This window comes from Chanodichthys erythropterus, chromosome 20, assembly GCF_024489055.1.
Source record: "Chanodichthys erythropterus isolate Z2021 chromosome 20, ASM2448905v1, whole genome shotgun sequence".
NCBI classification, from domain to species: domain Eukaryota; kingdom Metazoa; phylum Chordata; class Actinopteri; order Cypriniformes; family Xenocyprididae; genus Chanodichthys; species Chanodichthys erythropterus.
In genome coordinates, this window is record NC_090240.1 from 26,458,588 (window position 1) to 26,484,918 (window position 26,331).

The 26,331-nt window shown below is 37.0% G+C and overlaps 3 protein-coding genes across 3 annotated transcripts; 1 reads left to right on the forward strand and 2 right to left on the reverse strand.

Moving 5' to 3' along the window:
* Positions 1-86: 86 nt before the first annotated feature.
* On the reverse strand, positions 87-3,138 carry tnnc2.2 (troponin C2, fast skeletal type, tandem duplicate 2). Its single transcript, XM_067370758.1, has 6 exons — positions 3,039-3,138; positions 1,962-2,013; positions 1,733-1,876; positions 1,158-1,272; positions 943-1,079; positions 87-852 (listed from the first exon to the last, which is right to left on the reverse strand). Exons 1-6 carry the CDS (start codon positions 3,039-3,041, stop codon positions 821-823), a joined length of 483 nt encoding a protein of 160 aa, XP_067226859.1. The 5' UTR covers positions 3,042-3,138; the 3' UTR covers positions 87-820.
* Positions 3,139-4,546: 1,408 nt separating this feature from the next.
* Positions 4,547-14,348, reverse strand: tnnc2.1 (troponin C2, fast skeletal type, tandem duplicate 1). The gene is made up of 6 exons (XM_067370942.1): positions 14,245-14,348; positions 9,797-9,851; positions 9,490-9,633; positions 9,216-9,330; positions 5,452-5,588; positions 4,547-4,999 (listed from the first exon to the last, which is right to left on the reverse strand). Exons 1-6 carry the CDS (start codon positions 14,245-14,247, stop codon positions 4,968-4,970), a joined length of 486 nt encoding a protein of 161 aa, XP_067227043.1. The 5' UTR covers positions 14,248-14,348; the 3' UTR covers positions 4,547-4,967.
* Positions 14,349-24,074: 9,726 nt separating this feature from the next.
* Positions 24,075-25,139, forward strand: LOC137008794 (olfactory receptor 2AG2). Its single transcript, XM_067370510.1, has one exon. It carries the CDS (start codon positions 24,075-24,077, stop codon positions 25,137-25,139), a length of 1,065 nt encoding a protein of 354 aa, XP_067226611.1.
* Positions 25,140-26,331: the final 1,192 nt, after the last annotated feature.

The following is a 26,331-nucleotide window of genomic DNA, read 5'->3' on the forward strand; positions in this document are numbered from 1 at the left end:
CATTTACCTGCTTTCAGTTCTCAGCTATTTGCATTATTAGCGTTCAACCACCATTTAATTTACAAATAATACTCAGCAGCCATTGACCAGATAAACAAGACACAATTTACTGATTTCCACACTTGCAGAACACAAAGAATGTCATTTTGAAAATCTAAATGTGCAATAGAAAAGCAGAGCTCTTCCTACAGTATGTCTAATAAAACTGAACTGCATATTTTAATTGAATTATCACTTTGATATTTGGAAAAGTCTGGGGTTAGGGTTTTGCTGCTACATAAACAGTAATAGTTAAGAGTCTTTAGTATATACAGAAATTGTTAACTAATTGGGGTCAGAGACTCGGGAGAAAAAAAAAAGATGTTTAATTGATAAAACAAAACCATACAAATCAAAATGTCAGACCAACTAAACAATGTGTGTTTTATTTTTTATTCTGTTTTCAAGCATTTGTTCTTAAATACAGTGAATCGGTTGTGGCTTTGGCATTGGTCTATGCAGCGATATCAAGCTGCTGATCTAGACTAAATCTAGACTAAACACCCACATACGTGGGGTCTACCATGGCATGTGCTTCTAGCAAATCTTAACATGGTGAACCTGTGAACCACACCATAGCTTGGCTCCTTGGGTCTTGCATGAGGGTCAGTGGGAGCCCAACCATGGCAAACCCCACACAGGTGTTTATCTGTCTGTCTGCTGAAGAGGTGAGATGGAGGCAGAAAGAGGACAAAAGGGGAAAGTGAGTTTGAGTGGCATTGAGAGGGCAGGGTTTCAGTCGGCAAGGGTGAGAGGGGAGAGGAATGTCCGTGAGTCTGTTTTACTGCACGTTCTCCATCATCTTGAGGAATTCTGGGGGAAAATGGACATTGTGTTGCTTCAGTATCTGATCAGAATCCAGAGTTTAAATGTATAAGTTAAAATGTATAAACCGCATCATACCATCAAAGTCCAGCATGCCATCGTTGTTCTTGTCTCCATCTTTAAGCAGCTCATCAATCTCTTCCTCTGAGATGGTTTCACCAGTGCTGCGGATGATCTCAGCAAACTCGTCTCTGTCGATGTAGCCATCACCGTTCCTGCAGATTGACAGTGTTTAAGTGAGACTTGGTCACATTCAAAAACAGGTGTACACGAGAAGATATCAAATGACATACTTGTCCAGCACACGGAAGCATTCGGACAACTCTTCCTCGCTCTTGCCAGCCTGGTCCTCCTTTAGGAGTCTCACCATCATGACCAAGAACTCCTCAAAGTCGATGGATCCGCTGCCTATAATTTCCATTATGAAATACCTTAGCTATTACAATCGATATATTTGCATTTTTATGCTTAAAACCAAACAGACCTTATAATTAATGTATATAGACAAAATCACGTAGACCAGAAACATACTTTACGCAAGTAGTATGCGAACGCAGATGTATAACATACTTCACTTGTGCTCTTCCATTGGTCTGAAAGACCATTCGTATACATTTAACATTACGGGATGTTAACTTTCAGCAAGCAAGATTCTTTTCAAACTGTTGCTCTACCTTAACAATATTTGGCCTGAAATAAATAACTGACCGTAAAAAACATTAGGCCTACATCAATGTCTACTGTATCGCCCCTTGCGGCAGCGCTGAGAATGCAGCGCATACTTGAGGCCAGAAACACTAGAACACATGAAAATAAGCTTTTATATTGTACTATCTATCCACTTTTTCAACTGTAACATTTTGTTTACCGTCTTCATCGACCTCCTCGATGATTTCTTCCAACTCCTCTCTGGTTGGGTTCTGACCCAACATCCTCATGACGGTACCCAACTCCTTGGTGCTGATATCACCGCCACCATCGGTGTCGAACATGTCGAAGGCAGCCTTGAACTCTTTGAAATAGACGCATATAGTTTAATAGCACAGAAAAACGCGGATATTGCTGATATAGTATCATTTTTCTGTGTGTACACTCACCGGCAAGCATCTCCTCGCTCAGATATGAGCGGGCCTCCTGTTGCGCGTCAGTCTGTGGAGAGACAGCGGTTACATTATGAACGGTTAGTTTCAGATATGAACAGTACAGTGTCTTAATCTGATAATAGAGACATCCTGGTTCTCCTGGAGAGTCATTTGTTTTTGTTTTCCTAATAATCTGTATGAATTAAGACCGCAAACAGCAGATGGTGCCCTTGCAGGACAGTTTTACAACTATTTTAAGACTCGAGACGTTATCCCCTCAGTCAGTGACTGTACATGGTAATTCCGAAATAGGACCCTTGGAATGTGTCGCCTCAGCTTTTAGTTAACCCCCTTAACCTAACCTGCTGACCAGCTTCATATCAAATAGCAGGATGTCAGTGTCCACACACTTACTGATTTCTGACCACCATCCCTTATTTTAAACACTCATTAGTAGCCTACCACTCTACTCTTATATATATTTACAGGTAATCAATCGGGGAAATTTCAAATCTTGGAAAAAATGAACTCTTTAATGTCGCATTCATGCTAAAACATTAATACATAGTAAAAAAAATGTCCGTGAGCTACTTTACAGTAGATTCTGCTGTGATGTGTGATGATTGTAACGAAAAATAAACCAAATAGGCTAAGCATTGGTCTTGATTAACTAGCAGTCAATTAACTTTGAATGTATATAAAATAACATCTAAAATAATACACCTAATAAAGTTACTCTTATATTATGTCAGACATCTCTGCCCAGACAGAAATATATATATGTATATTTTAATCTATTATTCAAAACTAGAATTATTTTTTGAAATCATTAGGGACAAGAAAAGTTGCCCTAACTGAAGAATGACCCATTTTTATTCTTTATTATAATGCTTTATTAAATGCATGCAATAAAAATGCAAGGGAACTATTAATAATAGTCTATTGTAACCTTATATAATCCTTTACCAATAATGACTGATGCATACTAATAGATGCAATTTTAATTATTTTTTGACTAATAGTCCATTTGCACATTTTTGTTTTCATGCGTCCATTAGCAAAACTGACTGCTTATATTATTTAAACTCTTACCATGGTTGTGGATTAGCCTCCCTCACTTATATCCACGAGAGAATCAGTGGTCAGCGCGCTCACACCCCAACAGAAAGACTAGACATCAAATGACAGTTCTGACACACTTTAAACAGGCCACCCAAGACCCGCCCACAGGCCTCCGGATTTAGAATCCTGAACTTTTAGGGTTCGGCTGCTCCCATAAGCCAATAGAAATGAGTACACTTTAAGAACGGTCTGCAAGAATACAGGAAAATGGTTATTCTGCTGTGTACTATCAGATAGCTTGTATTTAATGGAAGAACTGCTAAAAAAGAAATAAAACAATTATTTTTTGTGTCTGGTAAAATGGAATTGTGGAAATGCCATGTTAATGTTGACCGCACTAATGTTTGGGCATGATTTCCTAGCAGTCTTTCATTCTCAGTCTTTGCTTTTCACCAATTCCCCTCAGAATTCCTACCAAGTCTGAGAAAGCGAAAATGGTGTATGAAAATGTTATAATAATTTAAAATAAATAAACTTTTTTCTCAAGTGTACAGATGGAAATTCATTTTTAAAATGGCGAGAGCCGATAGCGTTCTGCACAATCCCCCTTTTAGTCAAGCCGAGAAACCCTAAACCTCTTGGGAAGGTGCTGTGTTGCAAATCTTCAGCGTGCCCTGAATAGCAGATGATTTAAATCTCCACCCCACCCACAATCCGCAATGGCGACACAGGTACCCCAAACCCTGAAGAGCCTAAACTCAAGTTTCCATGTATAGCATATGCTTCCTGGTTGAGGAATCATAAGGACTTGGATTGGAGAATGATGTGGGGGAACTCGGAGGAGGGGGTTCCAGACTATATACTTTCAGGCAGAAATGGAGTGATTTAAAAGGAGATTTCGAGGAGAGCAGAGAGGTCCGGGTGTGCATTTTGCATTTAATTGCAGCTCTGGAGACTGGCATGAGATAATACCTCAATCAGTATGACCTGAAGACAAAGGAAAGGATCACATGGCTTTCCACAATGAGACGAAAACATGGAAATCTGACCTTTTGTCCCTGATCAAAACTTATGTATAACTTGCATGCTCCAGGCACAAAAGATTGTCTTTAGGATTCAAAATTGATCTTTTTCATTATCTTTCTTGTTCATGTGAAGACTCTGTCCTGAACACAGGGTACATATGAAATATCGGAAGAGACCAACAGACGAAACGATAAATACTACAACACTACGGATCTACTAGATGGCCAAAGTGTTGTCTATTTTGGACATGGACTACTGGAAACCAACATGGTGGGATGATCTTGTTTTTCAGATAAGATCACATGAGTTTCAGTTATAGCTTCTAGAAATGAAATTTTAAGCTTTGTAACAAGCTTTTTTAGGCTTGAAATTGAGCATTTTATCTGTAAATGAGCTGATATTTTTTTACACACAAGGGCATGAATAATATTAACACAAGGAGATCATTTTAGATAATACGATCACAAATAAACAAGTAGGTACATTGGCCAAAACATGCCTTTTTAATAGATTTACAGAGACACTACTAACAGGAAAGAGATTTCTTATCTCCATGACAACACAACAATAAGTCTGTTTCCAAGGTAAATACTTCAGCAGGGTTATTTTAAAATACTGTAGAGGGGAAGGGGCTTGAAGGAAGGCTGGAGAATGTCTTGGGAAGAAGCAGGTGTAGTAGGGGACAGCTGGGGGTAAGTGGTTTCCTCTTAAAAGGTTTGGATGGTTATTTATAGAGACCATCATAGTGTGGTCCCTGGGGATCAACACTGATCTATAAAATTCTCTGTCCCTTAATGCAAATTCTAGCCCATTTTTATTTCTGGTGATTTATACCAGGGTGTCTCTTTTCCTTGAAAGATCTCAGTGAGTTTTTCTTCAACATCTTGACTTGCTCTCATTAATGATTGGAGGGGATGGAATGTAATTTTTTTCTTACTGGACGTTCTCCATCATTTTAAGAAACTCTGGAATGAAAATGGAAAAAGAGATTACATATCAAACAAACACATTTCACACACTCTCCACAAATCTGAACATCCTTAGCATGTCTTCTCTCACATAGTCAAGGAAAAGAATTCCCATGAGTATTCATGTATTTATATCTGTATATGCATTAATACGCTTTAAAAATAAATAAAGAAATAAAGGTCTTTTATTGTCCTTTATTGATGGTTCCATGAAGAAACTTTAACATCGATAGAACCTTTCCATTGCACAAAAGGTTCTTTATAATGGAAAAGGTTCTTCAGGTTATTTAAAGGGAAAAAAAAGTTATTTTAAGAACTGTTAAATGTAAGGTTCTTTTGGGAATCCAAAATGGTTCTTCTATTCCATCGCTACGAAAAAACACTTTTGGAACCTTTATTTGCCACATGAGAGCAGCACATAAAAATAGAATAAATACGATTTGCTTTACCATCAAAATCAATCTTTCCATCTTTGTTTGTGTCTGCATCTGCCATGAGTTCATCTATGTCTTCCTCTGCCAACGGCTCGCCAGTGGCACGCAAAATTTCTCCAAACTCCTCACGATCGATCCAACCATCTTGGTTTCTGTTTAAAAAAATATATGACATTTTAATTACATTATTGTCTTGTGATGTCAAGATGTTTTTGTTTCTCCATTAAACTGATGCGTGTTTAAGTGATGGTGTCATACATAATTAAGGAAGCACATAATGTTGAACATTTTCATTTTAAACCATGTAAATTTGACAAAAAAGACAATATAACTTAATTATAAATTTGTTGCAAGTATAAATCCTTATGCAATGAAAGCCTGTTTCATTAAGCTCAGAATACATTGCATTCAGAACTGAGGTGGTTCCACATGGGATTTGAACCCAGAACTTTCCAGTCAGGTATAGAGGACACATCTGTGCTGATCCCGAGGAGAGCTTACGATGTGAGAATGAACAAATAAGTGCACTCTAAATTATTAAAATGCTAAGCTAACTTGGCTGTAAACTTTGCTTATGTTCATCAAAAAGTGACATTAGAAAGAATGACCAATGGTTAGCATGCTACGGTGGCCGAGAGAGCTCAACGTGCTGCAAATGAAGAAAACACATGCAAATAGGCCTGCTCATAATGCACATATGATCAGAATGTTAACAAACAAAAGTATAAACAAAAGTATAAACAAAACAACTCACCTTTCAGGTGCACACCTTGATTGAAAAAACGATTTGGGGGGTATTATTTTGCATTAAAAATATTATTAATAAATTATTAATAATAAATAATATATTTTTTAAATAATTTACTTGATTTTATGTCTCAAATCCCAGTCAATTATTCACTGCAGAAAGTGAAAGTAAAAACTCAGCGATGAGAGCTCTACTTCAGTGTTCTGATAACACTATTTAACCTTAAATTATTTCTTAATATTTCTCTTTCATACGCACTGAAAAAAATGAGAAGAGAGATGTAGGTGTTACAAGTTGTTTTTTTTTTTATAAAAAATGAGGAGTTAGCTAATCTTATTACAGTTTGTCTATTTGCATGTATTGTGGACTTGTGATGTTTTCTTTACGGTGTTTTTTCTATTTGCATGTGTTATCTTCATTTGCAGCGCATTGAGCTCTCTCGGCCACCGTAGCATGCTAACCAACCAGATAACATAGCACTGTACAAGACAACAAATACAGGCACGGTCGACTTTGGAAAGGTGTTTCATCTCATCTGAGATGAAGTTGGGCAAAATTTAGAGAATTAGGAGAAAAAAAAACTGGTTTACATATACAGCAACATTTTGAAAAATGACAAATGAGATGGTCATAAATAAAGGAACATAAATACATCAAAAAAATAATTAATTTCAGACAACTTTTCGATATGAAACTTTCCAGATACCTTAAAGAAATGCTGGCAAAAATGTCAAAATTAAAAAATTATGTAAAAATTATGTGCCAATATGTTAAAGGATTTTAAAAAATGACAAATTTCAAAATGGTGGACAGGCTATTTGTCCGGTCCTGGCAAAATTGGCATTGACGTATTCAGCATGACCCAAGGAATCCATAGACACCAATTTAGACAACAAAAATACAGATTTTTTTGGACAAGTACGTTGTAGAGACCCCAAAGTATGTCAGATTACTATTCAAGACCACCTCTATCATTGTACTCTATTTCATCATTTTCCTATGTATGGATTATAGGGCTGCCATAGACTCCCATTTAGGAAGAATAATAAGAAAACTAAAATAAGAAAATAATGAAAATAACTAAATTATGTCTTTTTCTTCCCCCCCTCTTTCAGACTTTTTTCCAGACACAAGTGGTCTTCACCCTTAAGTGCAATTTGCTATAATTATAGATTACAGTGACAGAGATTTCACTGCAGTGATCACGCTTGACTGCTTGCTACCTAGATAAACAATATGTTATGTACAGTAATGTCGAAAAAATTATAGATTTTTTTTCTTAAAAGTGTAAAATGGACCATATAGATTTGCATTTGCACAGAATGAAGGAGATCGTGAAATACCTGAAGAACGACATCCATTAGGCTCATTGATTTGTTAAAAGGCTTCATTCATTCTATCGTACCCTCAGCTTTCACAAAAAGCTTTATTGATAAAGAAATTTAGTACCTTTTACTATGTAAAATAAGCAGCGCAGGTTTTCTTTGGATTCATATTCATGATTTCAAGATGCATATATCAAGCCAAATACACTGTAAAGGTGCGGTCAGACTGCACTTTTCGTTCCATTCACTTCCATTCAAACGCATGCGAACGCGTCAGGCCAGAAATGCAAGCTCGTGCGAAAAATTGCGCATTTCGCTGCGTTCCAAAGTTTGTTGAACTCTGACCTGCGAATTCGCATCACTTGAAGACGTGCGACCAGTAGAAGTTTGATTCGTCACGGCATGACCTCTTGGATGAATTAAAAGAATTATATTTTTTGCAGTAAAGTTATGGGTTGAATTCATGTTTTTAAAAAAGACGTTGTAGGCCGTGACGTCATATCACGACCGTTACAGCATCCGAATAAATTTTGCACGTTCAAAGTCTAGTGTGACCGTGGCTTAAAACCAGTGCCCAAGGAAGTCGACCGGAAGTTGAAGTCGGCCGGGTGCCGCCATCTTGTAGCAGAACTTCACTTGCGTTAGCATCCCCATTGACTCCCATTCATTTTGGCGTCACTTTGACAGTGAATAACTTTACATCTGAGGCGTTTAAAGACTCCATTTGTCCATTATTTATTTCCAAAGATACACGACAATGTATAAAGGGCTCCATTACCTTCTATGTTACATTATGGCCCCGTAGAAACAGTTTTTGTAAAAATAAGCTAACGATTGCGTCATAACCACTCGACTCTCTGTTGCACAGTAGAGAAATTACCGTACAGACAGGAGGAGAAGCTCGCAGGCAATAGTATGCATTAACTTAATATGGCATACTGGCGTTACATTTTAAAATACTATACAAAATAATTAATCAGAATACTTACTCCTGCTCACTCACGCCAAAGAACTCCCCGCTCAAGCTCGCCGTCTCTGCAAGATTAACGATGGCAGTTTGCACGCACAGCTACTAGTAGATTTACATCTGTCAGACAGGTTGCGGACGTCATCAAGCTTAGTGTGAGTCTGCGCGTCAGAAAGGGAAGTGCTAAAAATCGCTAAAAATGGGCTTCACTTGACTCAACTGAGTTCCAATGGGGTCGCTGTGTCCATTTCTTTTACTGTCTATGCTTAAAACCGAACAGTGAGTTTGTTTCACTCAAATAATAATGAAAGTTCATTGTACTCAAAAAGTTGAGTTGCAAGATTTACAAGATTAACATAGAGAGACATGAGTTAGTGTTTAATGCTGTGTTATGTTGGGATTTACAGGGGTTCTGTAATGTTAGTTTTGTAGGGTACCATTGTGGTGAAGAGTAGAGCATGTGGTTAGGTTGAAGATGGGCTGCTAAACTTTTAAGACCACGTATACTTTATAAAGGGCAGCAAAACTGTTTGGATACCAACATTCTTCAAAATATCTGTTCCACAGAAGAAAGACAGTCATGCAGGTTTATGACAGAAACGGTGACAATGTTCATTTATGGTTGAACTATCCCTAACAATTTTGCATGCCTCCCTACTGTGGACATGAAAGACAAATCCAATGATTTTTCCTCACACTGCTATTCTGTTTCACTTGGTGTGGACATCAAGTGACATACTTGTCAAAGACACGGAAGCATTCAGATAGCTCCTCTTCAGACTTGCCAGCTTGGTCTTCTTTTAACTGCTGCACCATCATCACCAAAAACTCCTCAAAGTCAATAGTGCCACTGCCTGAGGATGCAAAACTTAGATGTGACGGGAATGAATGCATAGAGGAGAACAATTTGAGTATTTGGTTTCTGAAGTGTGGTTGGCACAAACCAAGTTCAAGCTCTTTGCAATCAAACTCGCATGCAATGTAGTCCATTTTTGTCTTGTGACCAGACTTACCATCTTCATCTACTTCTTCAATGATGGCATCCAACTCCTCTCTGGTTGGGTTCTGACCCAACATCCTCATGACGGTACCCAACTCCTTGGTGCTGATATCACCACCACCATCGGTGTCGAACATGTCGAAGGCAGCCTTGAACTCTTTGGTTTTAGATGACAAAAAAGAAAAAAAACGAAGAACAAAAAAGAAGAACAAATCCAAGAATGTGAAAGGCTGTGTGACCAGAACTTTTTCATCTAACAATTCACCTCAGAAAAGCAAGCAGCGTGAATCAAATGCAATGGGCAAAATCTTTACACTCACCAGCAATCATTTCCTCACTCAGGAAAGAGCGGGCGTCCGCCTGTGCATCAGTGGGCTAATCAGAAAGAGAGATTATGGTTTACTAAGAGCCTCATGTGGCTTTCTATCAGACTGAAAATTTAAAATGATTTTGTTCATTATTTAGAACTAGAGAAACTTCACAGGGGGTTCCTATTATTGGATTAATTGTGGGAAATATATTTCCAGAAATAGCCATGGCAAATAAAGAAAAGACACAGGACCAACAACATAAATAGCTCTTCCTTGATTTGATGCAATCACGTTTATACATTTTCATATGATTGAATGTCCAAATACTTTCTAGGTTACCTGACGGTGGTAAAGACACTTAATAATCCATCTATCTACAGGGGTTGGACAAAATAATGTTAACACGTATAGGGATTAATATTAGAGGCTACAGTGAAAAAACAAACATTGCAATTATGTTTTTGTTGTTTAAATTCTCTTGTTTTTATATCAGTGCAGTATACTGTAAGTGGATTTCAGCAGTGTTTAGTACATGTGTGAAATGGGCCCATTTAACAAGAGTATCTGTAACCTTAACCGCCCAATTGTGTGTTTTAAGAACAACAGTCTTTATGACTCAGACTGTGTTCAAAAAGGATGGCAAGACTTCATCAGCGAAAAAGAATAGAGGGCAAAAACTGAAAGTGAATCATCGGGATCGTCAAACACTAAGAAGGATTGTGTCCAAACAACATAAAGAAAAGAAAAGTGACAACAATACTGACTCAATATTCACACCGAAGACCATGTTTCCACAAAAACTGACCACAGAAAACCTCACAAAGCTAACATCAATGAAGGAGCTGCAATTGCTAAAAATATAATTTCAGACACCACTGCTAAAATGTGAAAAAGATGGTGTTATGATTAATACACCTGGACAGTTGGAGCACCAAGATGAACTTCATCATCTGCCCTGGTCAGCTTAATCACCTGACTTGAATATTATTAAACTATTGTGGGCAGGTTTGGAGAAAAGACTGAGAAGCAGATTCCCTCCTTCAGCATCTCTGAAGCAACTGTCAGATGTTCTTATCGATGATATTCAACTGGAGATTATTGACACAAGTTGTATTAATCTATTCTAATGAAGCTGGATTCTGTATTAAAGGCAAATTTTTGGTAAAACACCTTAATAAAGACATATTGCCTATTTCACATTATTTTGTCCAACCATATTTTTTTTAGAACTTTTTAACATGTAAAAATAAATAAATAATAAACCTTGACAAGTATGGGGTTATGGATATGCAATAAATGAATAAAATAAATGAAGTAACATGTATAGAACTACTTACTTGATTGAATATAATAACTAATAGCTCTACATCACAAAGATCTGTGGATGATGTGCAGGATGAACTCTAGCCTATTTACCATTCATATGTCCTCAATGAGGCAGATTTAATGGGTTTCTATTGAAGCTGAAGAGGTAAAACGAGTTATAAATATCACATGATTATTTACATAGATTGGTTCTGCAGCCAGAAAAGAATGAGAATGTGACAGGATGAAATCGATTCATTTACCTAATGATGACAAGATCTCTCATGTCACACTTACACAGTATACAGATGATAAATAAAAATAATATCAAATCTAACTGTATAGGCCTATACTTTTTAGGGAATTTATTTAATTGTAGTGTTTCAGAACTCCTTAATGAAGGCAATGTAAAAAAAAAAAAAAAATACAAAGAAATAATAATAAAAAAAAAAACTTTTCCATATGTGAGATGTGCTGTATGGCTAATACATTGCTGAAAGTGGCATTAATGTGTTCTTGTACTGGGAACATTTGCTAGATTCCATGAAATGTATTCTGATAAATGTACAGACTTTGAAATGAAAATAGAACAACAAGAAATCTGCCAAACAACATGGTGGTGAGCGGGACACAAACTGATGCGGGGTTAGTTGTAACACACATGGTTTAAACATTTACACACATGCTAGCCACTTGCTAATTGCCTATAGAAAAAAAAATGTGCCAAAATTCTAAAATCTTTGTAAGATAATCGCTGAGCATTTATTTAAAGGTGCCCTCGAATAAAAAAATGAATTTACCTTGGCATAGTCAAATAACAAGAGTTCAGTACATGGAAATGACATACAGTGAGTCTCAAACTCCATTGTTTCCTCCTCCTTATATAAATCTCATTTGTTTAAAAGACCTCCGAAGAACAGGCGAATCTCAACATAACACCGACTGTTACATAACAGTCGGGGTGTACGCCCCAAATATTTGCATATGCCAGCCCATGTTCCCAACATTATGAAAGGCATTAGACAAGGGCAGAATGTCTGGATCTGTGCAGAGCTGAATCATCAGTCTATGTAAGCAAAAACAATAGCGAAAAATGGCAGATGGAGCAATAATACCTGATATGATCCATGATAACATGATATTTTTAGTGATATTTGTAAAATGTCTTTCTAAATGTTTCGTTAGCATGTTGCTAATGTACTGTTAAATGTGGTTAAAGTTACCATCGTTTCTTACTGTATTCACGGAGACAAGACTGTCGTTATTTTCATTTTTTAAACACTTGCAGTCTGTATAATTCATAAACACAACTTCATTCTTTATAAATCTCTCCAACAGTGTAGCATTAGCCGTTAGCCATGGAGCACAGCCTCAAATTCATTCAGAATCAAATGTAAACAATATAACAGTATACAATAGACTCACATAATCCGATGCATGCATGACGAACACTTTGTAAAGATCCATTTGAGGGTTATATTAGCTGTGTAAACTTTGTTTATGCACTGTTTAATGCAAGTGCGAGCTCCGTGGGTGTGGAGCAGGAGAATTAAAGGGCCAGTAGCCCTGAATCGGCTCATTTATAATGATGAAATAGGCAGTTAAAAAAAATTAATTAAAAAACATCTATGGGGTATTTTGAGCTGAAACTTCACAGACACATTCAGGGGACACCTTAGACTTTTAAAAAAAAGTTCTAGGGCACCTTTAACCATATCAAAAGTAAATTTCTGGCTGAAGTAAATTTTTCATCTCAGTTTTTAGTGGTTATTTAAAATTAGACAAATTTGCTGTTATTTTAATCTCCAATCTGTTATTTATCAGTTTAGATACTTCTTTAATGCTTCGATAACTAGCAGAAGACATTAGCCGAGTTTTATCTGCACATTCCCAAATTTCTATATATCCTAATTATTGTTAATATATAATTCATTTTTCCAGGAGTTCCAATGTTCAGAAATTATTATTTCAAGAAATGTAAAGCATTCCGGCACATCAATTTGTCTCCTGTTCTGTGAGAGCTGTGTGTGGAGGGAGGGGGGTCACGGCTGGATTGGTAATCAGGACACCGGCATTTTCTCGGTGGGTTGACGCACTTTAAAACATCATTATTTTATTTTAAAAATGTAATAATTTTATTTTAGTTTGTTTTGTATATATATATAGTTTCATTAGATCAGATAATATTTTTAACTCATATGGTCATATGACAACATGCCCCTCACATGTTACAATGTGCCTGACCTATGGGGCATGTTGTCACATTTCACTTCAATTCTTTCAGGGTAAATAAAGAAAAAAGTATACACTGTAGTAATGAATCAAAACCACAAGTGTACTAGACATGTGTGAAATTAATGTGGAAGAAATTAATACTCTAAACCCCATGTGGATTTACATAAACTGAGAAAGTCAAAAAGTGTTATGTTGTGCTCCGCTCTCTGAACACAGTGCTTAAATATAGCTCTAACTGTCTAACAAATACCCACAAAAGCAAAGGGTCATCAACCAACACAACACATATTCATCATCGTTTCTTCTCTAGCGAGTCTGGTCTGTTAATTGGTGGGTAGAGAAGGACACAAAAGCTCTAACCAGAAACAACAATATTATTTTGTGGAGCAAATACCAACTGTCCCTCTTGTCCGGTCGTCGGTTGTGTGTAAAAATGCTATTCAACACCAACATGGATATACAGCCCTCTTATAGAGCCACATGTACATGATCACAAGGAACCATAACATGACATTGCAAAATGTCAAAGGACCATGAAAGTCTCAGCACTGTAATCAAACCCTATATGTTCCTTCTCTTTGATGATGTGGATTACCGCATGTATCCGCAGACCACAAACAAGGCCAAACACTATCAAAGATGACAGGCAAAGAAGAGAAATCACCTGTCAATCACTTGTAGCATTAAATACTTAACAGTATTAAAACTATTAATTAATTTATATTACTTGATGTCATTAAGATGATGTCATTAAGATGCAAGTATACGGGTTAGAGGTTTAGATCAAGTAAAAATTACTCCTTGTAAAATGTAAATCCTGCACATATAAACTTTTTCATTAGATCTTCTGCCATCATACAAAGATCACTGATTGATTGAATCATCTTGCTCCATCCACTCCTTTCCAGATATCTTACCATTCTGACAGCTTGTTAGTGAGATCAAAGTGTATCTGAAAACAGTAACAGTCTTCTGTCCAGCAGCCTTCCTCCTAAATGTGCGCAGATGGACAAAGATCTTCAGACTCCCCTGATAATACCTTATATTGCTCTCACCTTTCTAGAAAATAAGCAGGATTGGACAAGAAACTCAAGACAGTGAACTTGTCAACCAATGCCTGTGTAGACTTAAAAAAAGCCCCACCCTTCTTCTTTATCTCTTTCTAATCCATTGCCACCTCTATATGCCCTCTATTGCCCCATATTTAGCTGAAGGATGGACAAGTGGTCTCAATAACATTTCCCTGCCAAAAAAAAAAAAGAAAAAAAGAAAAGAAAAGGAAAGCAATGAAAGGTTATTTAGGCAGTGGATAAGCTTCCAGAAACAGATGTAGGCTATACTCGCTTTCCACACAGGGTAGGGTTTGTGCCCTTATCCACATGCCTGTATTTCTTCACCTTCTCTGTCAATTCGTCCATCCATCAGTCATGGCTGTGTATCCCTGTCGGTGCTGACTGGCTCACTTGGATCTGAACCACATTGACACACAATAAGAAACAGTGAGTCACAACAAGACAATGAGGTGTGGCTTTGCATGTGTTGCACATACAGGAAGTCAGTCATTGTATCAGTTTATTACATAGTTACTCAGCAAATAAATAATTAAACAGGGATTTTCACACATGAAATAGTTAAACCTGGGTCATTCTAAACCCCAGGTTATAGGAATCCTGGGTTATCTTGCTTCACGTTTCACGCCAATCAGAATTCATCCAGGGTTAACAATTAATCCTGTAAGCATTTTACATTTTTTCTCTCAAACACTGAATTTACTGTTTATATACAATGTGTAGTGTTTCCGTGACTCTCCAAAACTGGCAAATACGAGTACGCGATTGGTTGTTTGTTGCTAAGCGTCTGGCTGTACCATTCTAACACCGCATAGTTTCACACTGTACAAGTTTGGCACCGTAATGCTGGGTTAACAACGCAAAAGAAAACGTAACCCCGGGTAAAAAGCGGTGCTAACCCCGCTTCAAAATTACAAGTGTGAAACGCTCCTTTACCCGGGTTAAAAATGGTGTTTAGAATGATGATAACCCGGGGTTAGGCGCAGTGAAAAGCCCTTATGTGGACATGAATATTAATTCCAACTTTTCAACTCAACAATCTCAACTTTTCAACTCTAATATTGACTTGAGTTGAAATTCTGAGTTGAAACCTACTACTTTCGCAGAGATTCTAAAGTTTTTTTTGTTGTTTTGGTTTTTCACCCAAAAATCACTGTTTTATAGAATAATTCCTTATTTAGAACATACGTTAAGGGTTGTGAAGTTCATTCTTTTTAAAATGTACAGTAGAGGGCCTTCCTACTCGGACAGTATGATTCCGGATACTGTGGTATGAAAGAAATTCGGATGTACTACCAAAGATTCTTTACAATAGAATTCAATGCCTGTACCATTAATGAAAGCTTAACAGTAAACTTCATTCAGAAAAATAAAAATAAAGGTTCTTTACTGGCATCTGGTTAAATAAAAAACCTTATATGGAAACTCACTGTTTGCAGACAGCATAAAAATTGAGAAATTTCGTAAATGGAATCCAACAAGTCACAAAATGATTTCTCTTATAGCAGCATTTTTTGTTGTAAACTCTAAAAATCAATCAAACCAAAATCAATGTTTAAAATGTTAAACATGTTGAAGATGATATGCTGTTTCTTTAATTCACAACTCCTATTCCATGGTCTCATGGGATAAAGCTTACATCAGATGCACACAGTTCACCCAAAAATGAAAATTCTGTCATCATATACTCCAAACTTGTATGACTTTCTACAGTGGAATACAAAAAGGAAAATTTTTAAGGGACTGGAGCTTTCAAGCTTCTAAAAATACCTTCATTCTGCACCATTAAAGCTTCATAAAAGAGTCCATAACAATGACCCGTTCATTGTATACAGGTCTTCTAAATTCATACCAGCTTTGTGTGCAAAAGTTTAAATTGTCATTTAACATGAGGATGAGTATTAATTTAACTGTAAACTGTCTCTTTGTGCTTGCATTTTCTCCTTCATGAACTGCTTCCCCCTCTCTCTTTTACTCTCTACTTGTGTTTATATTTTCTTCAGTGTGACAGAACAACGAGTGACCTTGTCAAGACTCGTAAGGCTCGTCATCATTACCCTTCCATGCCTTATCTGGTTTCTCCTAATAATCCTCTGACTGCTAGAGTTTCATAGGCTTTGCAAATATCTACTCCAAGGGACAAGCCTTGGACCACATAACACACCTACACACTATCACTTATAAACACTTGTAACTCAACTTGTAATACAGTAAAATCTGTGTCATGATGTGTAAAGATGTCATAGCCAAATGTAGACTAGTGTCATGGTCTCAATTAAAGGCACAAACTGAAACCTCGCTTTTGGATATCAGACAAAATTGCATGACTGGAGAGTAAAGCAGTAAAGCAACTTGATAGTACACACAAGTATTACGAGATTTATTAATTAAAACCTTTCTACGTCTTCCTTTTTAATATTTTTTCTAGTCCACCTTTTCATTAAAATGAATTAATTAGCCAAATAAAGATTGAGCTGCATCCAGAAGCAATGCGTCCAGGAAGAAAGCAATCTTCCTCTCCAGCGAACGACCACTTATTTTAATTACGGTGACCCATTATTATTAAAGCCAGTGGTTGTATGGAAGACTGTCCATTGTTTCACAGTCATGCATTTTCTTACTATTATCTATATTAATAACTAATTAAGGGTCAGGCATCAGATACACTTGCTCTTCTGTAACATCAGAAAGAACAAGCTGATTTTGAGCCAGATGTGGTCAATGTAGTTGCCAAAGTTGTGAGATAAAATGAACAAATAAAAAAGAAATAAATAAGTAAAATTAAAATACAATACTGTTCACATAGACTTTAACAAATAGAAAGACATTCCCACACTCATCTGTTGACATATAGGTCAGCATTTCATAAACGAAAACAAACAAACAAAAACAATTTCCCACATTCATCCGTTCACATATGAATGAATGAATGAATGAATGAATGAATGAATGGAATTCCCTCAGTCTCTCTACCTTTTAGTCTCACTAACCTCTATACTGTACGTAAAAAATATTTTCCATTAACTTATGACGATGACTTTAAGCATCAGAATAGCTGCTTACTCATTAGGGATATTTACATAAATAACAAATCACTCAGTCGAGAGTGAGTGTCCTGTGATCGCTGTTTCTAACCCAGCCCCCTCCGCTCCAGTCCATAAGGCAGACAGAGTGTGAGCAACACATAGGTAACCTCTGGGGGCTCAGTTAAAAAGCATTTATTCTCTGTGAGTGCCTTATGTCAACCTAAGTTCTCCAAGACAGTTAAGCTGAGGTAAATGACAGCAACAACTGTCAACCTCTTGTTCCTGTCTCTCTGCCTAACACTCCTCCTTTTTTCTTCGCTCTATTCTTGGACATTCTTAGGGACAGCAGCTGAATCTTCGAGAACAACTAGTATAGCAAACTAAATAAGGAGAGAGCGTACGCTTATCTATCAAGAGTGGTCACTGATTCTACAACTGCATGAATGAATGCTAATACAAGCCAGAGAATAATAGGCCTATATGATTGTGTTTGATCAACATCCTTCGAACCAGATGATTTAACATGCAGACAAAGGAGTTCTAATGGAGTTTGGGAGGGGCATGATCATCTACTCCTGTCAATCACAACTCAAGGGAATAAACAATCGCTTACCTCACGCTGAAACAACTCTTTGTGCATCCTTCCACAACCACGTTCAGTCTATTTTTAATTATTTCTATTAAGATTATAATTTTCCTTCAGTAGTCATACCCAAAGACAAAAGAAGACGAAATGGAATACGATGACATATGTGATCAACGCTTGCAGCTGTTTATGCCATTAGGTGGCACACATATTAATTATACTGTATCTTATTGTGTTTTATTTTAATAGTCTACCTTTGATGTTAAATGGACATTGTGCTTAAATAAAGTCAAATGTACTGGCATGTTAACCTTTTCATGCATGAATTATTATAACCACAGTCTCAGGGCATGAAAAACAAGATTTGAACTTTTTTACACATATTTTACAGAGAGATTTTCAGATGTTTGCGTTTATGTTTTTAACTAAAAAGATTCTGTATTAAACATAATACAGTAATAGCACAGCAATACTGTGTGTATTTAACAAATCAATTAATACAATGATCATCAAGTGAAAACTATAAAATGTTAAATTAAATTATCAGGCGTTTTCAAATCTCATCTGAAATTAGCAGTGATTGGCATACGCATTACAAGTAACATGCAATATGTGAGCAGATTACTTTTTTAATGTTTTAATTTTTAACAAGTAAAATAACATTACAAGTAATGTGCATTACGTAATCAGATTACTGTTTTGATGTTACAAGTATGCTTCACAAGTAATGTGCATTATGTAATCAGATTACTTTTTTGATGTAACGAGTAAAGTAACACATTACAAGTAATGTGCATTACGTAATCAGATTACTGTTTTGATGTTACAAGTAAAGTAACACATTACAAGTAATGTGCATTACGTAATCAGATTACTGTTTTGATGTTACAAGTATGCTTCACAAGTAATGTGCATTATGTAATCAGATTACTTTTTTGATGTAACAAGTAAAGTAACACATTACAAGTAATGTGCATTACGTAATCAGATTACTGTTTTGATGTTACAAGTAAAGTAACACATTACAAGTAATGCGTTTTATGTAATAAGATTACTGTTTTTATGTTACAAGTAAAGTAATGCATTATAAGTATGTGCATAACGTAATCAGATTACTTTTTGGATGTCACAAGTAAAGTAATGCATTACAAGTAATGTGCATTATGTAATCAGATTACTTTTTTGATGTTACAATCAACGCTTTACAATGAATGTGCATTACGTAATCAGATTACTTTTTGATGTTACAAGTAATGCATTACAAGAAATGTGCATTACGTAATCATAACTTTTTGATGTTAAGTATGCTTTACAAGTAATGTGCATTATGTAATCAGATTACTTTTTTGATGTAACGAGTAAAGTAACACATTACAAGTAATGTGCGTTACATAATCAGATTACTGTTTTGATGTTACAAGTAAAGTAACACATTACAAGTAATGTGTATTATGTAATCAGATTACTGTTTTTATGTTACAAGTAAAGTAATGCATTACAAGTAATGTGCATTATGTAATCAGATTACTTTTTTGATGTTACAATTAACGCTTTACAATGAATGTGCATTACGTAATCAGATTACTTTTTGATATTACAAGTAATGCATTACAAGAAATGTGCATTACATAATCATAACTTTTTGATGTTACAAGTATGCTTTACAAGTAATGTGCATTATGTAATCAGATTACTTTTTTGATGTTACAAGTAAAGTAACACATTACAAGTAATGCATATTATGTAATCAGATTACTGTTTTTATGTTACAAGTAAAGTAATGCATTATAAGTATGTGCATTATGTAATCAGATTACTTGTTTGATGTTACAATAAACGCTTTACAATGAATGTGCATTATGTAATCAGATTACTTTTTTGATGTAACGAGAAAAGTAACACATTACAAGTAATGTGCGTTACGTAATCAGATTACTGTTTTGATGTTACAAGTAAAGTAACACATTACAAGTAATGTGTATTATGTAATCAGATTACTGTTTTATGTTACAAATAAGTAATGCATTACAAGTAATGTGCATTATGTAATCAGATTACTTTTTGGATGTCACAAGTAAAGTAATGCATTACAAGCAATGTGCATTATGTAATCAGATTACTTGTTTGATGTTACAATTAACACTTTAGAATGTGCATTATGTAATCAGATTACTTTTTTGACGTAGCATAACTGCAAATTACAATATAACACAAATACATTTATTTACAGCCAAAAATGTTACTGCAGATGAAGTATTTTCAAGAACAACAGTCACAGTAATAGTATAATAGTTGTAGCATAAATGTGATGTCCAATTTAGTGGACAGATGGTTAACCATAATTTCCTGCCAATCTAAAATCAATTATTTAATGTAACAATGATATGACTCCAATTTATTTATTTAGATTTTTTTTTTTTTTTTTTTTTTTTTACCTGCAAGAGTCTCCTAGTATAAAAGGAATGGAGCAACTTTGCTTTGGTACTATTTTCACAAGTAAGGTGTCAGGTTTGGAGGTGGTGAAAGGAGCGAGGACTCAAATGCAGGGAAGGAAGGGCTTTTTATTAATAATAAAAAGAAACAAAACAACAAAAACTACCCCGAGGGGAAAACAGACAAAACACTTGACTTGGACTTGACTGACTTGACTTGGAGGAAAAACATGAGGGAATAAACGACGACGAACCAACACAGGACTGCAAACACAAGGAGAATAAATAGGAGAGCAAACAAGGCAGGTAACGAGGGAGGACAGGTGGGGCAAATCAACCAATAATGAGGTAACAAGGTGGGCGGGGTCAAGACAATAGACATGAGAGCACATGGCACAAAGAAACACATGACAAGCCATGTGCTCACACCAAACAAAACAAAGACACAAGCACATGGCCAATGAAGACAAAATCACAAGCCATGTGCTTACACAAGACGAGACATGAACACGTGACTATGAAAACTCATAAGCCACGTGTTCACACAAAACAAGACAACATGAGAGCACGCGGCAGGTGGAAATAACCGCGTGCTACACAACATGACAATACAAGAGACAAAACAGGAGACAAGAACGCATGGCAAGTGAAAGAACACTCGACCGTGCGCTCACAACAAAGACAGGACTAGGAGCGCGGGTGTCCGAATCCCGACACGAAACCGAAACCAAACTAGACACGAGTGCCGGGATCCGAACGCCACGCTCCCAACATGAAACAAGGCACGCAGACAACAGAGCGCACAGCCCCGAGAACCCTCGAGACTGTACGCTCACCCAAAAACACGACAAGAATGGGAGTGTCAGAGCTCTGTCACAAAACCAAGAAATAAGCAAGACTGAAGTGACAGAACCCTGACATAAGGTGTACAACTCTTAGTACAAAACTCCAAACTGATCACACTTGTAACACAGCTAGTCATTGTTTCAAAACTTGATCTCTTTCTTTAATTTTAGTTGTACATGTTTTCATTCTACATAATCACTGTTTCAAAACACAAGATCATTGTGATATAATGAGAACATTTGGTTTAATCACTGAAACAACAGTATGATCTTCTTGTTTAGTACTTTTAACAATCAGTTCATTTAATAGCAAACAATGCAAGATACATGTTTCAAATCACCCTTGTTGCTGAAATAATTACACAGGCTACAGATGCCACATAAGAAAATACACTTACATTAAATTACATAACTGACATAAAATCCATAACGTTTGTAATAGAATTTATTCAGTGTGTTGTGATGAAGTATGACACAGTCATGAAGTTTTTAGCTAGAACAGAGTTTGCTGCCAATACAGTAAATGTTCTCATATGACTGAATCTGTACTGTAGTTGACCTTTCTAAGGGAGAGTAACAGTAATGTGGCAGTCTCTACCATGGTAATACCTCTGTTTACAGTATCACATGGCATACTATAATGTAAAATGACGCCATCTGTCTCCCTTCTTCTGATGCAGCTCTGATCAATCTAATGTTATACTGTACTGTTCTTTTCCCTAGTCCTTCTCTGTGTTCAGAAATTCAAATCTCTCTCTCTCTCTCACACACACACACACACACACACACACACACACACACACAAAAACATGCCCCCCCCCCCACCCACACACACATTGATTTTTCCATGTTTTATGGGGACTTTCCATAGAAATGATTTTTATACTGTATAAACTGTATATTATATCATATCACAGAAAACTTGCCTATAGAATAAATATCTATATAGAAATCTATAGGTGTACCAAATGATTCATTAATTAACCATTAAGTTCAGTTGGATTAAAGGTGCTAAAGAGGAGGTTTTGTTTTATACATTTTTGCAATATTACTTGAAACTGTCTTTACTAACTGATAAAAGACTATTTATTAGGTTCACTGAAATAAACAATATTAATATACATCATCTGTGCACGAGGTAGGGCCTTAAAAACATCAGCCAATCGTTTACGCGATCATCACTTAAACGATTGGCCCTCTGGCTTGTCAATCACTGCCATGACGTTCCTTTTGAGAGAGCAGCGCGGCTGCGTGCTCCAGTAACTTTCCACACTCTACAGGCGCGCATGCAATGTTTTTGTCAGGAGACAGGAGTAACAACTGCAGATTATGAGTTACCTGCGGTGAGTCCGACATAATGAATCCACTAACACGATACAGCGATTGCCGGAGGTAAACACTCGTGTTCCAATACTCCTGCACTAGTTTTGGGAGGCGTTCCCTTGAAATGAGCTGTGAAGGAGGGGGGTTGTTCTTACGAATGCGCTCATTTCAAAAACTCACTAACAGTCTTTGGTTTCTTAGTCGACGAAAAGATCCTCTTTTGCACCTTTAAATAACAGACAAATGTATTAAACTGCATGAAAAGAGATATATAAATAAAAAGTTTGATAGCATTATGAAAGTGTCATAGACCCGCCAGGCTCTTCCATCAACCAATCACTGCGCACTCCATCACCAGAGTTCTAAACACACACACCCGATCCCCATCATCACGCAGTCACAGCAGATACTTTAGCACAGCACTCACCTCAGTTCACTGTCCGGTCTCGTTTTAAACAAGGACTCAAACTCCTATGCTCGTGCATCGTGAGAAAACTTACCTTCTCCACTGCAGCGATCTTCCTAGTCTTCGTGAGTGTATCCTGTGTGTTACAGTCATCTCTGCAACCGCCATCATCCACGAGACATCCACCTGCAAGAAAAGGACAGTATTATCTATTCAGTTTACCTTCACAACCATCTATCAACGTTACTCACCTGATCATCTGTCATTGCTACGCTGTTAATAAACTCATTCACCTTTACCAACCTTTTGTCTCCTACTCTGTCCGTGACAGAAAGGCAGTTACTGTGAATGAAACATTAGATGAAACGCTTATTCTGTGTAGTGTGAGTTTTGAAAATGTACACCTTAGCTACTTGTGAAAATAGTACCAAAGTGAATAAAAAAGTAGGCTATTTAACTCCCAAATCTATATCAGCGAGAGAGCGACTTGCGACAGCACTCATGGAAAGACTGCGTTTTTGCTTGGTTGGTAATTTGCAGTCAGTGTGGGTTTCTCTTCGCGAGACACTAATAACTTGAAAGGTTTATAGCCTCATAAGCTACTAGAAAACGTCTCGTAATGTCAATACATTATTGCAAACGTTATACAAATGTATCAGTGGTTTATGCTATTATGCACATACATACACCCACAGCATTACAATGAATAACATAAAAACATTACAATATTTAAGCGTATTATAATATATTTTTAAGATCAGAAAGGAACAATTACAATCCATTCTAATACACCTCTGTGGGTTTGACTTTATAAAAAAAATGGGTTTGAACGGGTTAACTTACAAGTGCAATCAAGGCGAACTCTTTAGACTGGTTATTTTTTTTTACGAGAGATATGACTCTTTGAATGAATTTAAGCTCCACCTTTATTCAAGTCACTCACCAGCTCATATGTTCTAAAAACACATCGTGTGCAGTCACAACTAACAGAACATCAGGCTCAGAGTTGTCAAAATTAAAGCGCTCCAGATGCGTTTCACACGTGCTTTACCGGGTATCATGTTATGGGCTGCAGCCTGCGCGTGTACGACTTCAAACCAGGATGCCAGCAACATCACTTTAGACACCCTCCAGCTGTTGGACCAAGGACGCTGCCTCTTCAGATCCATGCTGCCTTCAGATACAGCTGTGCAGGTACTGGTGTGTGTCTTTGTGGTGATGACCATTATCTCACTTTTGATCAATGGGTGCACCCTGTGTTGTCTGGGCAGTTCAGAAGACTTATCCTGGGAGCGCCGCTTTGCCTTGCTGAAAAACCTCATAGTGAGTGACGTTCTACTCATTGTCACGCAAGGGCCTACAGTGATATACTGCCTGCTGCAGAAGACCACACTGCCGTACGGAGCTTGGTGTGTCATTCAGTTCTTTATTAACACCGTTTGTGTTTTCTGCACTTTGTTTACTATCACCTGCATGGCTCTTGAGCGCTACCTGTACGTGTGCCAGGCCATGGACTACCTCAGTATACTAACCACTAGGTGCCTTTACCTCATGGTCGGGTTCACGTGGCTTATTTCAGTGTGCTTAACGACAATTATAACAGTTTTGCTCAGTTTAGGGCACAATAACTCATTACTGGGCAAACCCATTACAGGACTCCTTTGTGAGCCGGACACCTTGGAGTCCCACCTGGGTTTTCCGCGGGCTGCTGCGGTGTTTCGCAAAGTGGTTGGGCTCATGGTGGTGCTGCTTTGCATCTTTTCCTACTCGTTCTCGTACCTGCGCATGTATCAGGTGGCACGCAACGCCGTTCAGCCATTCCAGCGGGTCAATAAAAGGGCACGCAATACCGTGATGTTTTACTGCTCAATGCTGCTGCTTCAGCTGCTCCCCATCTTTCTGAAGATAGCCTCGGATGCTCTGTGGGAACTTGAAGGCAACATGGCCATGATCCGCTCGCTAGATAATCCCGGAGGCTGGACGTTAGCTGAGATCCTTCACATCTTGCTTCTGGTGACGCTTCAAGCGCCTCCTTGCATTAATCCACTCATTTACGGTCTGCGCAACAGGGAAGTGAGGGAAGCTCTGCCTAGGCTGCTGCGGTGGTGGAGGCTGAACCGTTAAGTGAGCCCGGGATTATCTTCTACTGCCAGATGTTCTGAAGAAACAGAATGGAAGGACGATAGATGAGTGTGTCATGGTCATGTTGTCAGTGTTTACAGTGAGATTATAATAACGTAAAATATAAAACTTTAATGCAAAATGCTTTGAATGCAAAACATAGTAAACTTGACTTTACATTGAGGTTAAATTTGTTAATATTATTTTGATGTAGTAGGAACAAGGAACAAACAATGAGCAAAAATGCATTTGTGACACTCTAAAATATGTACTCATTTTGGCTATTGTGATTTTGGATGAAAATTGTTTATTTTCCATATACTATTTTTCATTTTTGCTTATATTTTACATGTCAAATGTAACATGAAGCTGAAAAATGTAAATCATTGTATTTTGCTGAGTGAGGTTGGGACTCTTATTTTGAAAGTGAATTGAGGACTCGTACAGAGAAGATTGTGCGCCGGCGCCCTCATTCTCAATCCTCTGGGGATTATGTGCGACACACATTTGCTCCTGTCTCCTCATTTTTTCCCCCTGTTTTAATAGGTATGACTTTCACAACAACAAAACAATAGTGATGGGCAGATCGAGGCTTCGTGAAACACTGAAGCAGTTGAAGCAAATGTGCCGTGATGTGTCGAGCCTTCGAAACAATCCACTGTTACCCCTAGTGGTCACAACAGTGTAAATGCAACAAAACTCAGGCCAAACATGCATTAAAATACCCTTTAGCAAATGTATTGCAAAAGTTTTATTGAAAGCAAAATCAAACAAATCATCTAATAAAATTAAATATAGAGTGTCTGTATAATCGGTGTTCTTTTATGAATTTTCAAGGCTTGTTTCTCTGTTCCATGGCTCAAGATAAACAGGCCAATAAGAGATTAATAACTACCATTATTCATTTTAATTATTCTAATGTCTAATTAAAACATCTACAAATGTATTAAACTGATCGGAGATCGGGTAAAGCCCCATAGACACTTGTTCAATAGTTCGCAGTGAATCTGCATGATTCATGGGTTCACTTTATCATCGCCCTCTATCGGTGAACAATTGAAATTTTGAACAGTGATGACGTAATGAAGCCTCGTTTACTAAAATCACGTGACTTTGGCAGTTTGATACACGCTCCGAATCACTGATTCGAAACAAAAGATTCATGAAGCTTCGGAGCTTCATGAAGCAGTAGGTG

Excerpts from the sequence above, each read along its gene's own strand:
- tnnc2.2 (XM_067370758.1), bottom strand. Across the intron at positions 1,273-1,732 it reads CGAGGAGGTCGATGAAGACG|GCAGCGGATCCATCGACTTT; the intron begins GTAAACAAAATG and ends TGGAAATTATAG. Across the intron at positions 853-942 it reads TGGCATGCTGGACTTTGATG|AATTCCTCAAGATGATGGAG; the intron begins GTATGATGCGGT and ends ATTTTCCCCCAG.
- tnnc2.1 (XM_067370942.1), bottom strand. Across the intron at positions 9,331-9,489 it reads TGAAGAAGTAGATGAAGATG|GCAGTGGCACTATTGACTTT; the intron begins GTAAGTCTGGTC and ends TTGCATCCTCAG. Across the intron at positions 5,589-9,215 it reads TGCTTCCGTGTCTTTGACAA|AAACCAAGATGGTTGGATCG; the intron begins GTATGTCACTTG and ends TTTTTTAAACAG.
- LOC137008794 (XM_067370510.1), top strand. The coding sequence starts at position 24,075 with ATGTTATGGGCTGCAGCCTGCGCGTGTACGACTTCAAACCAGGATGCC.